The sequence below is a fragment of the Phyllostomus discolor genome, chromosome 13 (assembly GCF_004126475.2).
Source record: "Phyllostomus discolor isolate MPI-MPIP mPhyDis1 chromosome 13, mPhyDis1.pri.v3, whole genome shotgun sequence".
Classification (NCBI taxonomy): Eukaryota; Metazoa; Chordata; class Mammalia; order Chiroptera; family Phyllostomidae; genus Phyllostomus; species Phyllostomus discolor.
In genome coordinates, this window is record NC_040915.2 from 58,485,811 (window position 1) to 58,502,862 (window position 17,052).

Consider the following 17,052-nt stretch of genomic DNA (forward strand, 5'->3'; position numbering starts at 1 on the left):
GCTCCTGGAGGGTGGGCCATTGAGAAGGGTGGACTGCCACCAGAAGGGGGCACTGAGGGACTGCCTGTGGTGCCTACTAAGCTGCTCATAGGACCATTCACTAATAGGAGCCTGCGTCTGGTGGTTGGAACCAGTGCACACTGACGGGACTCAGCAGCTGTTGTCCTCTGGAGCTTGATAATATCCCCTGAGAAGGGGCCTCTGTGATGTCTCAAGGGGTTATTCCCCTCAGGGGTCTCTCAAGGGGTGAAGTCAGCCTCCATCTTCCTCAGTCTGAGTGTGAGCGAACTCCAGCAGCAGGGCTCAGGGAGGGGCTGGGCAGTCCCTGGATGGACACACATTTGCATGGACAACCCCTCCCCCGACAGAGGGTAAGAAGAAAAGGAGGCCTGGGCAGCCCAGCCCCACTGTGGGCTCAGGGGCTGTGTGCACATGGCCTGGACTCCTCTCCTCCTCGTGCTCCTCTCTCACTGCACAGGTAGGGACGGGTCCGGGGACCAGGGCTCAGTCCCAGGTTATTCCCTTCCTGCTCCATGTCCTGAGAAAATTCCCCTGGTTCTGCCCCATCACTGACAAGTGTCTGTGTTTGCAGGGTCCCTCTCCCACCCTGTGGCGACTCAGCCGCCCTCCTCTCTGCATCTTCTGGAGCAACAGCCAGACTCACCTGCACCCTCAGCAGTGGCTTCAATGTTGCCAACCACCAACATACACTGGCTTCCAGCAGAATCCAGGGAGCCCTCCCCGGTATCTCCTGAGATTTAAATCAGACTCAGACAAGCACCAGGGCTCCGGGTCCCCAGCCGCTCTCTGGATCCAAAGATGCCTCGGCCAATGCAGGGCTCCTGACCATCTCTGGGCTGCAGCACTGAGGACGAGGCCGACTATTACTGTGCTACAGCTCATGGCAGTGGGAGCAGCTTCAGTTACTCACAGTGGCTCAGATGACGAGGAAGTGAGACAGAAACCCCTGGCCCAGAGGTTATGCTCTGAGCCTCACGGGAGCTCCTGTGGGGGCCTCTGCAAGGTGGGCTCCTGTGCAGTCAGAAACGTCCGTGGAAGGGGGCGGAGCAGCACACAGTCATGAGTGAGAGCACAGGGCATCCCTGGTCACTCACACTGAAGGGTGACAAAGCCCGACTGACCATCCCCACAGTGTCTGGAGTAAATTTTAACAGAATAAATATTTTTAAGTAAAAATCTGAGGGTTATCTTACTGCTGTGTCTTGTTTTGCACTCACACAGAACCCTTCTGTCACATCTGGTCACCAACTGTGGGAGGATTTTTCTTCACAACAAGCAGTTCCCTGTGACACCAGCTGGATGTCCCACCACACAACTCAGCTCTCCCACGGCTGCCTGGAGGACAGTGTCAGGGGCACAGCAGAAGGGCCAAGTCCCCACGAGACTGCCTGCTCTTCAGGTGACGCTCATAAGCAGCACGTCTCCGGTGTTACACGAATCTTCACTTTAACTTGAAAGCTCCCAGGGTCCCACCAGTTGTTTCAATTAATCTGTGACCTCGACCTGAACTCTTCTCCCTCCTCAGGAAACGGGGGGCAGGGTTGTAAATTTCCCGGCTTTGCATCCTGCCTCTGTCTATGAGGTGAGCAGTCCTCCCCAGGAGCCCACCCAGAGCCCCCTCTTTAGAACAAAAGGAACATTGGTCACCCTGCAAATTTCAAGGTCAGGAGGCTGAGACCCATATATATTTTCTCTTATCTTGCAAAACTGTCTCTGCAAGTACCAGTGATGACCCAGACAGTCATGTGAACCCACAAATTAATGTCATAAGTGAGAATCTTGTGTTATGTCTTCAACATCCCCATGGCCCCAGGCCCTTCAGCCTGACCCTGGACACTGGGCCCTTGGGCGCCCTCCATGACTGGTGACCTCATGACTGTGAGTGGTTCTCCCTGAGCCCACAGGCACCGACTGTCCCCCAGTCCTCTCACACTTCCCTGGGCTCCCCAGCCATCCAGGTTGTGGGCTGGGCTGCAGGGCATCAGGAGCAGGAAGTCCCCAGTGTGTGCCCGTGTACCTCCCCCATGAAGCTGCTGATGAGCCCCAGACCCCAGGTGAGCTTCTCCTGCACAGGAAGCAGCAGACACATAGGGGGTGACCCTGGCAATGTTTCCAAGGGCTCCCAGGTAGAGCCCCCACATTTGTCACCTAGAAGAGCTGTGAGGGACCTTCTTGGGTTTGAGTCTCATTCTCTGCATTCTGTTGTGTCACCAGAACCACAGTGAACAGCTCTGGGGTCCAGCCTTTAGATGATTGCTGATGATCATGGTTACAGAGCTGAACACAACCCAATGGCATCAATGATGGCCTGTGCCATGGGGAAATATGACAAATGTGCCTTCCTGCCCCTGCTTGGTTCATGAGTCCCTGCTTCTGCCTGTGCCTGACACCAGCTGTGGCTTATGAATTCCTGGTGTCACTTGTGCTTTTAAAACAAAAGAATCATTTTCTCAATTTTTTCTTTGTGGTGACAATGAAAATATCTCCATTTGAAGATATGGTTCCCCCAGAGCACACAGAACTGCTTTGCTTCCAGAGCAAAGAGCCCCCCGGTTCTGAGCGGGGCTGGGAAAGGCCCAAATGCAGCACGTGAGACACCAGAAGACCAGGTGGGCGTTTGTGCCCCAGTCTTGCTTCATGGGATCAGGAGAAAAGCCTTTCTCAGACACATGAGCAAGAGAGTGGTGTGGCAAAATTTATCTGAGTCAAATAGAAGGCTGCCCATGTGTCACATGTCTGTATGTCCTGGTATGAAAATGTTCAACAGTGGCTTCAGTAAAGCCAGATCAAAGACCAGTATCCAGAGTTTCTGGTTGTTATTATAGTTTTGTCTTTCAGGGCCACACCATCAACTCTGGGCCCTGCTTGGCTGCTAGGCCCAACTGTTGCTATGGAGACAGTGAACAAATGGGGCGATTGCATGTTTCTAGAAGAGGGAGAAGAGAGAAAGAGAAAGAGAAAGCGAGAGATACTGACAGAGAGAGAGAGAGAGAGAGAGGTCTCTTTGTTCCTTGGGAACCAGGATGCTCCTCCTACAAGGAGAGGCCAGGGCGTTCATCCCCTGGGAGGGTCAGGCTGCCATCCCCCGGGGAGAGTGAAGCTGTAGCTTCCTGGCTAAGCAAGTAGGCTTATGCTTCCCGGTGGATTTTGCTTAATCATGTCAGACTCCCTTCGCTTGCTTCCTTCCTTTATTCACACCCAGCTAACACGTGCACAGCAAGATGCATGATCCCTGGTATCAGCCTGGGCTTCACGCATACTTCTCTGAGCTTTGAAACCACAGAGAATTTGTTTTCATCTGATTTAAGACCTTTGTGCAGTCTTCGAATTCTTCGGTAGTGGGGAACGTCACCCTCCCTCCCACTCAGCAGTTCTCAACAGTCTTATGACTAAGGAATGTGTACAACTAGGAATAACATGAAAGATGGTGAACATAAGGTGTTACTAAGAAATTCACGTGTAACAATGAGGAACCACCAGGTTCCCATCAGCCATGGCCAACACCCACACTCTGAGGACAGCAGAGGCTCCCAGGCTGTGGGGCGGCAGGGACTCTCATTGGTGCTGCTGGGACCCACCAGGCATGGACACCTTTGAAGACACTTTGGCAGTTTCTCACAAAGTTAAACACACTCTTGTGTGATACAACACAGAAATCACTCTCCTATGTCTTTATTTAAATCAGTCACTTGTGTTCAAACAAGCATATGCACATGCAGTTACAGCTCATTCATTCACATTTCTTAAAACTTACAAAGCAACTACTACGTCCTTCAATAAGGTGAATGAATCACAAAACACACTCTGGTCCATATACAATGGAACGGTATAATTGGCAACATCAGTAAATGATATATCAGGCCACAGAAGGACACAAAGGAGCCTAAGACCCATATTTCTAAGTGAATGGAACCTTGTGAAAGGCTGGGACTGGGAGGGCACAGGATCAGGGTCAGGCGCAGGACCAGGGCCCTGAGCACCAGCACTAGCCTGCGGGTACATGTCTCCTGTATCCACCAGAGGGCGGCCATGCCCCACATTCCTCCCCTGTGAGTCCTTGGCCCTGACTCTAGCAGGTTTTCCTGTGTCAATCATGGGTTGCAACCCTCTCACTCTTGTGATCTCTTTGTTTCATCAGGACCCGGGATTATTTAAAGGAGGGGCTTGTACACCTAATAAAAGGGGATATTTGCATAACGACGTCCCACTCTGAGCCTCAGGCTGACATAAAGTCTGAAGACTCAGGCCTGCCTGTGGGGCTCAGGAAGCAGAGTCTGGGGGCGTCTCCACCATGGACTGGGCTGCACTTCTCCTCACTGTCCTGGCTCACTGCACAGGTGGGGCCTGAGGGGGATTCTGGGAGGGCACCACCTTGTCCCCTGGGTCGATACCCTCAACTCCCTCCCTGGGAACAGGGTCTGTCTTGTCCTCACTGATCTCTGTGCTGCTCCTCCTTGCAGGGTCTTGGGCCCAGTTTGTGCTGACTCAGCCCGGCTCTGTGTCTGGGTCTCTGGGACAGACGGCCACCATCTCCTGCACCCGCAGCAGCGGCAACATTGGGAGCAGATATGTGCACTGGTACCAACAGCGCCCAGGCAGGGGTCTCACCACTGTGATCTATGATAATAACAAAAGACCCTCTGGGGTTCCGGATCGGTTCTCTGGCTCCACAGACAGCTCCTCCAACACTGCCTCCCTGACCATCTCGGGGCTGCAGCCTGAAGACGAGACTGACTACTACTGTCAGTCTTCTGAGAGTAGTGGTTATTACACGGTGCTGCAGACTCAGGGGGAAGTGAGACCAAAACCCCCAGAGCTTCCCCTTCTGGGTCTGCACTCAGCCTGTCCCCACCAAGGATGGTGCTGTCTTCTGTCTCCTGCTGGAAAGTTTGTGTTGAGATTGCAGGGTTCTGAGTCCCTCTATTTTCTTTCTACCTTTCAGGGAGGTTGATTGTCTCTTTTCTATACAATGAATTCCTGAGGGTGAGTTAGTTCAGAGCAGGGTGTGTGAGCCTGTGTGTTTGTGGAATGAGGATGGGTCAGTGCTTGTGGAGGGTTTGCTCTGTGGATGTGGGACACTCAGATGCTTCTTTGGACTCTGTTCATAGATGAGAGTGGCACCCTCTTGTGAAGTTATGACCCACTGAACCCTTCAGATTTCCATATATGCCTAGACAGGGCCCAATCCTCCTAGGTTGAGAGCCACTGGGCTAAAAGAATGTGTTCTCAGTTTTTAGGCAGCCTTTGCCTTTGAGTCCTGTTCATGCCAGTCAGCTGGACAGAGACTAATATGCCATCTCTCTGTGCTTCTGAGTTCCCGTCTGTTAGACAAAAGTGTTACACAGACTCACATGAGGTCAGAGCCTGTGACCCAGTTGTGTGGACAGTCCTGTGAATCAGTGTGAAGGACAGCAGGAGGACAGGTAGTGTGGGGGTGGGAGGTTAGGGGGTGAAGGGATTGAGCAAAGGGAAAGGACTCATGGGCATGGACAATGGTGTGATGATGGCTGAGGAGAGGAGGGTATAAGAGGACTAAATGTTAATGGAAACTAATATAATAAAGATTAAATAAAACAAACAGAAAACCAAACACAAATCCATGAGTGAAGTACAATTTTTGGCCAAAATATGTGTGCAGTTGGTATACTGAAATTGTACACTTTGCAGATAACACATTTCATATGTTTTCATTTATTCTCTAGAAGCACATTTCAAGCCTGAGACCCAGAGATGAATGGGCACATGACAGGGTCTCGTGCCCTTGGGGTCAGGTGTGTGTGGGTCCTGGAGCACAGACAGGAGCAGCGGGTGAGTGAGGAGCAGACACTGAGGACAGAAGACAGCACGACCCCCTTGAGCACGTGACCTGCCCAGGAGGACTTGGTTGTTTGAGTGTCTGCTCACATTTCACTTAAATAACAGTCTGCAAGGTCATCGGTTGTCACCTGGGACTAACACACAGCTCAAAATTCACCATTTGATCAACAAAATGTAATAATCAACTTTTCAACCCAAAGTCTCACAAAGGACTCTAGTGCAGAAACTCATGGAGGAAGAGACATACATTTGAAATGTCTATGTGAAGAGACAGGATTTTGCCCTGTGACGTGGGTGAAGGGAGCCAATAAATGATGGTCCGAGGCCGTGTGTACTGGTCTGGACTTCCTTCTGCTCACACGTGTCATCCCTGAACCTCATGACTCCAGACACAGGAAGCCTGTTCCCCTTCCCACTCTCACTCAGTGCAGCAGCCAGTCAGCTGACCATTCTGGAGATTTCTACACACGTACATTCATGTGACAGGAGGTGGTACCCCTTCCTGTCCTGTGCCAACAGTTTGGGGACACACATGCTTATTTATGCTAGAACATGTGCTGATAAAGGGACATGCTGTGTGTTCCTGTTCTTTTTTGAAAGATTTTATTTATTTATTTTTGGAGAGGGGAAGGGAGGAAGGGAGAAAGAAAGAGAAACTTAAGTGTGTGGTTGCCCCTTGGGTGCCCCCTACCAGAGACCTGGCCTGCAAAGCAGGCATGTGCCTTGACTGGAAATTGAACCAGAGACCCTTGGTTTGCAGGCTGGCACTCAGTCCACTGAGCCACACCAGGAAAGACACTGGCTGTTTGTGTTTTAAGTCAGTAGATACAGAGGATAGGAGATTAAACAAGATGAGTCCCATGCATGGGGGTTGAGGTGGTATAATTGATGCAGGCAGTTCTTTGAACTCTTCTCTATAGTTTGTGTGACTTCAACATTGTCGTATTAATTCTCTTATTCTGTCCATGATGATGATGTATGTGTGCTCTACTACTAGTGAGAGCCACTCAGATTTGGCCAAAGGTGAGCTGTCACCATGATTTGAGGTTTGATCCTATTTCTTTCCAAAGGACAGAGGAGGAGACACCTTGAGCACCATGAAGGGACAGGAGTCTGGGATCTGAAATAACAGGGAAGTGGAGGAGTTGGGGGTCTGAGAGCACATGGAGGGGCTGTGTGGTGGGGTAGAGGGGATGGGCCTGATCATGAGGGCCCCTGAGGGGAGCTCAGGAGTTGGGATTCTGTGCAAACAGCAGTGGGGAGTCCCTGAGGGTTTTAAGTAGGGGGTGACCAGTCTGAGATGAGTGAGAAAGACCCTGCGAGTGCCTTGAGGGGAGAGTGCCCGAGGTGAGAAAGTGATCCTGGTCAGAGTCATTGACTAGGAGTCCCATGAGTTTAGACATGTGGGGACCATGGGACCGTGGACACAGGTACAGCAGAGGTGGGTCTGGGTACAGAGGGATGTGATGGTCCCTGCCTCCAACTGACCAGACAGTCAGCACGTCTGCAAATGGCATCACACCAAACTCGTATCCTGTTACTAAAGTGAGACGATGAGTAAGAAAGTTAAGGTAGGAAGTTTTGTTTAAAATACAAACAAATGTGACATCACCTAAGAGAGAATCCTAATAAGAAACTGAATACACAGGTATGTAAAACACTAAGAATAAAAAATGAGAAAAAACAAAGAAGAATAAAGATTAATTCCTAAAATGAATTAGGATGGTACACTTTCCACTGTTAAATGTGAGCCCTTCAAAAGCCATTCTCTTTAGCAATCACTCAATCAAATCACATCTGTGAAAACTGTGCGTGCATCGCATGACTTGACATCTTTGCTGAATAGGCCTCCTCTGCCCCTGCCCCTGAGTGTGTTCCTGGCAAATGCTCTGTGCAGTCCGGAAGGGCCTTCGAACCAGGTGAGTGGTGCCCTCATCTGTGACATTGGATGTGAAGGTCACTGTGCATTTACTTTTGCCATATCATCACTGGCTGCGAAAATAAATTAATTTGTCATTTACGTACAAGTTTGCACCTCCCATAGTTGTGGATTCCTGGAGTGAGATGTCACAGTAACCTGTACAGTGATCAGAGTCACAGTATCTGGGAACCAGACCCTGGATATGTGAACAGAGTCAGTGACCTGCAGACCTGCAGAAACCAGCTTGTGCTTTGGGTCATGTTGGGAGGTGTTGCTACTGCCACCAGCAGGGGGCGCTGTGGGACAGCCCTGCTGTGCCTACCAAGCTGCTCCTTAGGGACCATTCACTAATAGAGCTTTTGTCTGCTGGTTGGAACCTGTGCACACTGACAGGGACTCAGCAGCTGTGTCTTCTGGGGCCTGATAATATCCCCTGACAAGGGCCCTCTGTGATGTCTCAAGGGGTGATTCCCCTCAAGGGTGTCCCAAGGGGTGAAGCCAGCCTCCATCTTTCTCAGTCTGGGTGTGACCTGAGCTCCAGCACCAGGGTTCAGGGAGGGGGTGGACACACATTTGCATGGACAGCCCCTCCTCTGGCAGAGGGTGGGGAGAAAAGGAGACCTGGGCAGCCCAGCCCCACTGTGAGCTCAGGGGCTGTGTGCACCATGGCCTGGACTCCTCTCCTCCTTGTGCTCCTCTCTCATTGCACTGGTAGGGTGGGCCTTGGGGACCAGGCCTCTGTTCTGTTTTATTCCCTGCCTGCTCATTTCCTGAGAAGCTTCCCCTGGTTCTGCCCCCTAATTGACAAGTGTCTGTGTCTGCAGGTTCTCTCTCCCAGCCTGTGCTGACTCAGCCGCCCTCCCTCTCTGCATCTCCTGGAGCAACAGCCAGACTCACCTGCACCCTCAGCAGTGGCTTCAATGTTGCCGACTACAACATTCGCTGGTTCCAGCAAAAGCCAGGGAGCCCTCCCCGGTATCTCCTGAGATTCAAATCAGACTCAGACAAGTACCAGGGCTCAGGGGTCCCCAGCCGCTTCTCTGGATCCAAAGACACCTCGGCCAATGCAGGGCTCCTGACCATCTCTGGGCTGCAGCCTGAGGACGAGGCTGACTATTACTGTGCTACATATCATAACAACTCTAATACTTACACAGTGCTTCTGACACATGGGGAAGTGAGATGAAAACCTCCTTACTGCTCTGCTCACAAAGGAAACCTGGGAGGTTCCTCCACCTTCCCCTGCACTGGGTGGGCTCTCACAGCTGCACACACAGAGACTCATAAACATTTCTCGGTTTTGGGGCAGGGAGCCTCGGGCACAGCCATGTCCAGGTCAGCAGAGATGCTGGCCCCACAAACCCCACCCGCTCGCTGCCCACAGTTCACTTTCCAGCTCCGAGAAGAACTTAATCTTTGAGTTCTCTCCTGGGAAAGGAGAGCAGAACATTATCTACTTCATAGGGTTGTGGGAGGATCATATGAAATTCTTATTAAATTCATGTTAAATTAGTGGTGCTAATTCTTGCTGCTGGATTCACTGCTACAACGAACTCTGCTTATTCTAGGAGGAAATACTTCAGAAATATTATCATCCTATTTCTTTTCTGACTCCTGCTCCTCCCTTTCTCTCCATTTCTAAGACTTACACAATGGAGAAAATTGAAAGAGAACTTGTTTTTCATATGAAAAAGTCTGGATTGAAAACATAGATGTTTCAAGCCCTGGACATGCATCACGGACATGCTTCTGAACTTCTCTGCATGTCAGTGGCCTTATCTGCAGCGTGAACAAATAGTACTTTCCACATCAGCCTGGTGGGTAGAGCACCTGGGACGAGGGAAACCGGTCATTGAGTGCGTACCTGGGCACATGGGAGTGACAAGAATGGGCAGTGCTGTCCCCTCCTCACGACCCCACATGGCCACTGGACTCTTCCTGTTTAGCCTGGGTCAACCCTGGCTGCATTATGCAGAGAGCCTGGAGGAGGAACTTGTCAACCACACAGACAGTTTAGACTCAGAGGGGAGATCTCTCTGAATGCAGAGAGGAGCAGAGTGGACGTTTGTGCAGACATTGATGAGGTTTTCATGTGACCTGTGGGCTCCTGGGGGAATTCTAACTGGAGCAAGTACAGATGCGGACCCACAGACCCTGCCTTCTGTGAGAAGAGGGAAAGTCATTTTATCCTCCACAATCCGAGTCCTTAGGGTCTACTCTGTTCCAAACCCTGATCTCTGTGTGTGGGGAGAGGCCGTAGTGACAGAGCAGGAAGGTCTGGTAGCTAATTAAGGAGAGAGGTTCTTCCTTTGAGGAACATAGAATTCTCTGCAACTACAGAAATGAAGCTTCTTAAGGGTTTTCCCACGTTTATGTGGGTGGTATAAACACTTAATTAGCTTTGGAATATATGTGGTTCATTTGTGTGTATGTAACTTCCTCCTTAATAGTCTTCTGGAAAGGTTGCTTAAAAGACTTACAGTTTCTGATCCACCAGGGAAGGAACTTGGAACTAGTCGCTCCTTCCTAACAGGTGAGAATCTGACAAACAGGAGAATCAATAACTCTTCTGATATCCTTCAGAGAGGTGAGGTCACCTACCCCAAAACTGTGGAGACAGGCAGGTGAATACAGACAATCACAAGCTGTTGCAGCAGAAACCTCTGTGGAGATCAGTGCTCAATCCAAACACCAAAACTGTGCTGATGAATTGCTGGAGGTGGACAAATCTCAGGGTTAAAAACTCCTGAGGGTGGGGAGGCAACTCATAAGGGAAACTCCACACTTTCGTGGACGGCCCTCCACAAGGATGGCCCTCAAGAGAAATGGTCCTCTAACAACGGAGTGGCAAAATATTTGAGGCAAAAACTGTTAGAATGCCAAGGAGAAACAGGGACTCCGTGATTGTCCTTGAGACTTTGTACAGTATCTGTCTCAGATCAAAAGAGAGTTCAACTAGGAATCAGTAACGAGCAGCTGGAAAATCTCCCAAACACTTGGAGATTCAATAATACACTTCTGAACAACACATGCGCCAAAGAGGAAATCTCAAGAGGATTTTGAAAAAATTGAAGTAAATGAAAATAAAAGATCAACATTTGTGAGATGTGGCAAAATGGGTGCTTAGAGGAAAACATTGCTGGAATGCAGACAGTAGATAAAGATCTACAAGCGGTAGTATAATCTTCCACTTTGGAAAACTAGAAAGAGAAGTACACTTTAAATAAAGAATAGCAGAAAAAATAAATGATAAAAATTAAGACATAAATCAGTGAAATTGGAAACAGTGAATTAGGAGAGAAAACCCACAAAATCAAAAGCTGGTTCTTTGAAAAGGTAATTAGTAAATCCCTAGCTATACTAACTAAGGAAAAAGAGAGAAGATAAAAATTACTAATATCACAAAAGAAAGGAAGAGTACTGATGCCACAAACATTAAAATGATAACACAAGAATACTATGAATCAGTCTTTGAAAGACACAGTCCACTCAAAGCTTACTCAAGAAGGAACAAACAATCTGAACAAGTGTACACCAATTTAAAAAATTGAATCAATAACTGGTAACCTTCCAAAATGGAACAAACCCAAGCTCAAGGGGGTTCACTGGTGAATTCCAGCAAACACTTAAGAAAAAAATTATACCAATCCTCCGCAGGTTCTTCCAGAAAATAGAAGCAGATAGAATACTTCCTAACTCATTTTATGAGAACAGCATCAACCTAATACCAAAACAGGTTAAAAAAATGACAGAAAATAATTATAACAGATCAATATCATTCATGGAAAGAGATGTAAAAATCCTCAACAGAATGTTGGCCAATTGCATACAAAAATGTGTAAAGAATTATACACCATGAGCAAGTGGCACTTATTCCAGGTATGTTCCATATTCAAAAATCAATTAATGTAATTTATCACATCAATAGGATGAAGAAGATCAAATACATAACCATATCGACTGATGCAGAGAAAGCATTGGACAAAATTCAACATCCATTCATGGTAAAACTCACACAAACTCAACATAGAGGGAAATACATCTACAACCTATAGCTAACGTCATGCTAATGATATGCTAATAAACTCTTTTGCTAAGATCAGAAACAAGGCAAGGATGTCCCCTCTCACCACTCCTCTAAACATTGCCATACAAGTTTTAGCTAATGAGACAAAGAAAAGAAATAAAGGTTATACAGATTGAGAAGGCAGATATACACTTACCTTCTTCTATGAATGACACAGTTGTCCACAAAGAAATCTGAAAGAATCGACAACAACAACAAAAACCCCTCCAGGAACTAATAAGCAATTATAACAAAGTAGTAGGACACAGCGTTAATATACAAGTGTTGACCACTTTCTTACATATCAGCAATGAAGTAGTGAGTGTGAAATGAAAAGCACAATACCACCCCTTAAATGAAACACTTAAATGAAGTATAAGTATAACACTATATGTACAATACCCATGGAAGGAAAACTACAAACCTCTAAGAAAAGAAACCAAAGAAGAACTAAATAAGTGGAGAGGGATCCAGTACTCATGGACAGGAAGACTCAATATTGTCCAGATGTCAGTTCTTTCCAAGTTGATCTACAGATTCCATGCAATCCCAATGGAAACCTCAGAGAGTTATTTTGTAAATACCAGCAACATGGTTCTAACAGTTTATATGGATAAGGAAAAGATCCAGAATAGCCAAAACAACATCAAGAGAGAAGAAAAAGCTCTGAGGACTGGCACTACCTAACTTCAAGACTGACTATAAAGGTACAGTGATCAAGACAGAGCGGCATTAGCAAAAGAACAGACAGGCAGACCAATGGAACAGAACAGAGAGCCAAGAAACAGACCCACACAAGAACAGTTCACTGGCATTTGGCAATGGAGCAAAGGTGGTGCAATGAAGGGCAGTCTATCAGCAAATGGTGGTGAAAAACTGGGTATCCATATGCAAAACAAAACAAAAATCTAGAGACAGACCTAACAATCTTTACAAAAATTAACTCAAAATGTACAGGCCTGACTGTAAAATGCAAAATGATAAAATGCATTAGAGAAAACGGGAAAATGGAGATGACCTTGTGTATGGTGATGACATTTTCATTACAACACCAAAGTCACAATCCATGAAAACTTTGATCAGCTGGGCCATATTAAATTTAAGACTTCTGTTGTGACTCAGGCGCTGTCAAGAGAATGAGAAGACTGGCACAATTCAACTTCTTTCTTCCACAGAATAAGAGGAAATATTTGCAAAAGACGAATCTCTTAACAGGCCATTAACCAAATTATACAAAACTCTCTCAAAAATCAAAAATAAGAAAAACCTATTAAAAAATGTCAAAGAGATTTGAGCAGCCATTTCACCAAGGAAGACATACAGATGCAAATCAGCATATGAAAAGATGTTCAACAAGACATGACATTAAAGATTGCAAATTAAAGCAACAATGAGATACCACTAACCACCTATTAGAATAGGAAAAATCAAACACTAACACCACCAAATGCTGCCAAGCATGCGGAGCAAAAGAAACTCTTTCATTGCTGGTGGGAAAGTAAAATAGTACAGCTATTTCTTAAAAAGTTTGGTGGTTTTTTATAAACTTAAAAATAATCTTGCCATACAACCCAGCACTCAAATGAATTCAAAATAGATGTCCATCAGAAACCTACTCAGGGATGGCATAGCACCTGTTCATAAATGCCAACACCTGAAAGCAGCTGCGGTGCTCTTCAGTATATGATAGATAAGCCATTGTAGGTGCAGGGAGTGGAATATTATTCATCCCTGAGAAGAAAGAAAGTGCATGAAAAGACATGGAGGAATCTTACAGGAACGCTACTAAGTGAAAGAAGCCAATGTGAAAAGGCTACATGTTGCATGATTCTACCTCTATGACGTCTGGAAAAGGGCAAACTGAGGAGGCAGTAGAAAGACCAGTTGTTTCCAGAAGTCAGTGGAGAGACACAGGGAAGGACAGAGCTGTGGGGCACAGGGGTGTTTAGGGCAGTGAGACTGTTCTGTACGACACAGTAATGGTGGATTCATGGCTTTTACATTTGTCCAAACCCATAGAATGTACAACAGCAGGGGTGAACCCAAACGTAAAATAGGGTCTTTGGCTGATAATAGAGTGTCAGCGTAGGTTTGTGGTTTATAACAAATGACCCCCTCGGGTGGGCAGTGTTGATGGTGGGGGAGGCTGTGTAAATGTAGGGACAGGGGCATATGGGAACTTCGTACATTTTGCTCAGTTTTGATGTGAACCTGAGTGGTTCATAGTCATTTTTGCCTGTTTCCCTCCTTTTCCCTCCTCCCTTCCCCGAGAGTCCTGATTCCCTCTCTGATTCATACCCTTTGCCTCTCTGGTTGGTGGTTGAGACCTTCTCCACCAAGCAACCTCAGGGCTGCAGTTCTCAGCTTCACCATGGAGGGCACTGGAAGCCCCTTCAGAACCTCAGGAGAAGTGCTCATTAGAGAGGGTGACCTGGTTTTGTCAGTAAGGGCCCCTCTTTGTGAATGCTTCCCGGTGTGCCGTGTCCATGAAACCCCCTTCCCATGAAGAGTTAATGAAGACAAATGCATTGCCCAAGGACGGAGGTCCATCCTCCGTCCCTGGGCAGTTGGGGTTATAGCCCAGGCTCTTGAAAGCTCCATGACCCTACAGCCCACACCCTCAGGAAAGTAGACAGAACTCACCAGGGCTGACATCAGAGCAATGGTCAACTCCCCCTGCCCTGGCCCCAGCCAATCAGTGGAGCCCATGGCCCCAACCCCGTTCGTCAGCACAGTGGACACTTTCCCCGTGTGTGATGGGCCCGTGTGGGCCGTCAGAGACCAGGTTGGAGACCACTGGCTCTCTGGTGTCTCCAGGCTCGAGGCCATTTCCTTAAATGACCCTTGGCTCTCTTTGCTGCAAACTCCTACTGGCATTTGCTTGGGCTTTGATGTGCAGGCAAAGGAACCCCCTTTAGTCTGGTCACAGCGTGGCTCTGTCCAGTGTCCTTTTCCCATGCAGGACGTGGGATACATTCTCTGTCAGGGAAGGTTCCAAAAGCCTTTTCCACAATTCTCTAAACAGTTGCTGTCTGAAAGTTTCTTCCTTGAATTATGAGGTAAGGAATGGAAAAGAGATGAGGTGTTAATTTGTTTTCCTCCTGGAGGACAAGGTGTGAGTGAGGAAGGCTGATTCTTCTGTGTGGGCTCCTGGCTTCTCCTCTCTCTCATGGAGGAATCCCTGCCTGGGACAGCAGGGGGCACTGCAAGACAGCTCTGGAGAGGGTGTGCTGGGTGTGCTCTCAGCTAGAAACCCAGCCATCTGTTTGTATGCTGGGTGCTTCTGCCAGGTGCTGCCTGTGAACCGTGGGGAGTCCCAGACCCTGTCAGTCCAGGCCCCACCCTTCACAGGACCACCCCCAGGAGAAGCAGCAGACACAAGAGTAGAAGAAGGGGCTGGCACCTGCTGTTGGAGGGCCTTATTTGCATCAAGAAACCTCTTCCTCTGGGGCACAGGGAGAGATAAAAGAGATCACAGGTGCCCCCTGTAAGTGGAGGAACTCAGAAGGTAGAGCCTCAGCATTGTCCCTGCCATGGACTGGACTCTCCTCCTCCTCACCCTCCTCACTCACTACACAGGTGCCTGGACCCTCAGGGTGGGAATGTGGACCCAGGAGGACACACAGGCTGGGCCCGTTCCCCTGGAGTCCAGACTGAGTCGTTAGACCCTACCCACTGTCTCTGTCTTCCTTTCCTTTATTCCAGGGACCCGGGCTCAGTCTAGGCTGACCCAGGAAGCCTCAGTGTCTGGGTCTCTGGGTCAGACTGTCACCCTCACCTGCACTGGAAGCAGCAACAATGTTGGATACAGTGGTGCAAGCTGGTACCTGCAGGTCCCTGGAGCTGTCCCCAAACTTCTCATGTATCGTACCAACAGTTGACCCTCAGGGATCTCAGCTCGGTTCTCTGGCTCCCGTTCAGGAGCCAAGGCCTCCCTGAGCATATCGGGGCTGCAGCCTGAGGGTGAGGCCGACTGCTACTGTCAGTCTTATGATAGTAATGGTAATCACACAGTGCTGCAGACTCAGTGGGGAGTGAGACCAGACCTCCCCAGGCGCCCCCGTCTTGGGTCTGCCCTCATGGTTCCGCACCAAGGAGGGGCACTCTCTTCTGTCTCCTGCAGGAAAGTGTGTGTTAAGATTGTAGGTTTCGAAGTCCCTTTATTTTCTTTCCAAATTTTCCCCATGTGTGGATGATTGATTGCCTATTTCTTTGCAATGTGTTTAGGAAGGTGAGTGAGTTCAGAACAAGGCAGCAGAGCGTTTGCATTTCTGACAATGGGGCTGGAGCCATTGCTTGCGGGGGGTCAGTTTTGTGCATGCGGAACTATGAGATGCGTCCTTTGCACTCTGCACTCAACTGGGGATGGCAGTAGCAGCCTCTCCTGTAAGTCAGGACCCAGGACACCACATGCAGACATTTCCAAATATGCCCTGAGGGGGCTTCATCACCCCAGCTTGAACCCCACAGGGTTAAAAGGATGTGTTCTCAGCGGTTAGGCAGCCTTGGCCTTTGAGTCCTGTTCTTCCCAGTCAGCTGGATGGAGACTAGATGTCTCATCTCTCTGTGCCTCTGAGTTCCTGTCTGTTAGACAAAACAATCCCGATGGTTCACGTGACATCAGAGCCTGTGACCTGGTCTTCTCTCAACCAGAATGCAGTACAATTTAGGGCCGAACTCTGTGTGCAGTTAATATGTTGAAAATTTTTACAATGCATATACAATATATGATATCTACCCTCATTTATTCTCTTAGGGAGTGTTATCAAGCCAGAGACACAAGGTGAATGAATGCATGACAGGGTCTCATGCCCTTGGGGGTCAGGTGTGGGTGGGTCCTGGAGCACAGACAGGAGCAGCAGGTGGGTGAGGAGCAGACACTGAGGACAGAAGACAAGACCACTCCATGGGCACGTGACCTGCCCAGGGCACATGGTTGTTTGAGTGTCTGCACTCATTTCATTTAAATAACAGTCTGTAAGGCCATCATCACCAGAGACTAACTCACAACTCAAAATCCACCGTCTGATCAATAAAACATAATATTCATTTTCTTTACATAAAGTTTCACAATAGACTCTAGTGAAGAAACTCATAAATGAACATCCATGGGTTTGAAATGTCTGTGTGAATGAGTCAGGATTCTGCCCTGTGACGTGGGTGAAGGGAGCCAATAAGTGATGGTCTGAGGCCGTGTGTGCTGGTCTGGACTTCCTTCTGCTCACAT

General features: G+C 48.3%; 1 gene segment (V, D, J or C); it reads left to right on the forward strand.

Moving 5' to 3' along the window:
• The first annotated feature begins 414 nt into the window (after positions 1-414).
• LOC114509423 lies at positions 415-8,960 on the forward strand. The segment is given in 2 exon segments: positions 415-478; positions 8,584-8,960. Coding segments are annotated over 2 exon segments (408 nt in total).
• Positions 8,961-17,052: the final 8,092 nt, after the last annotated feature.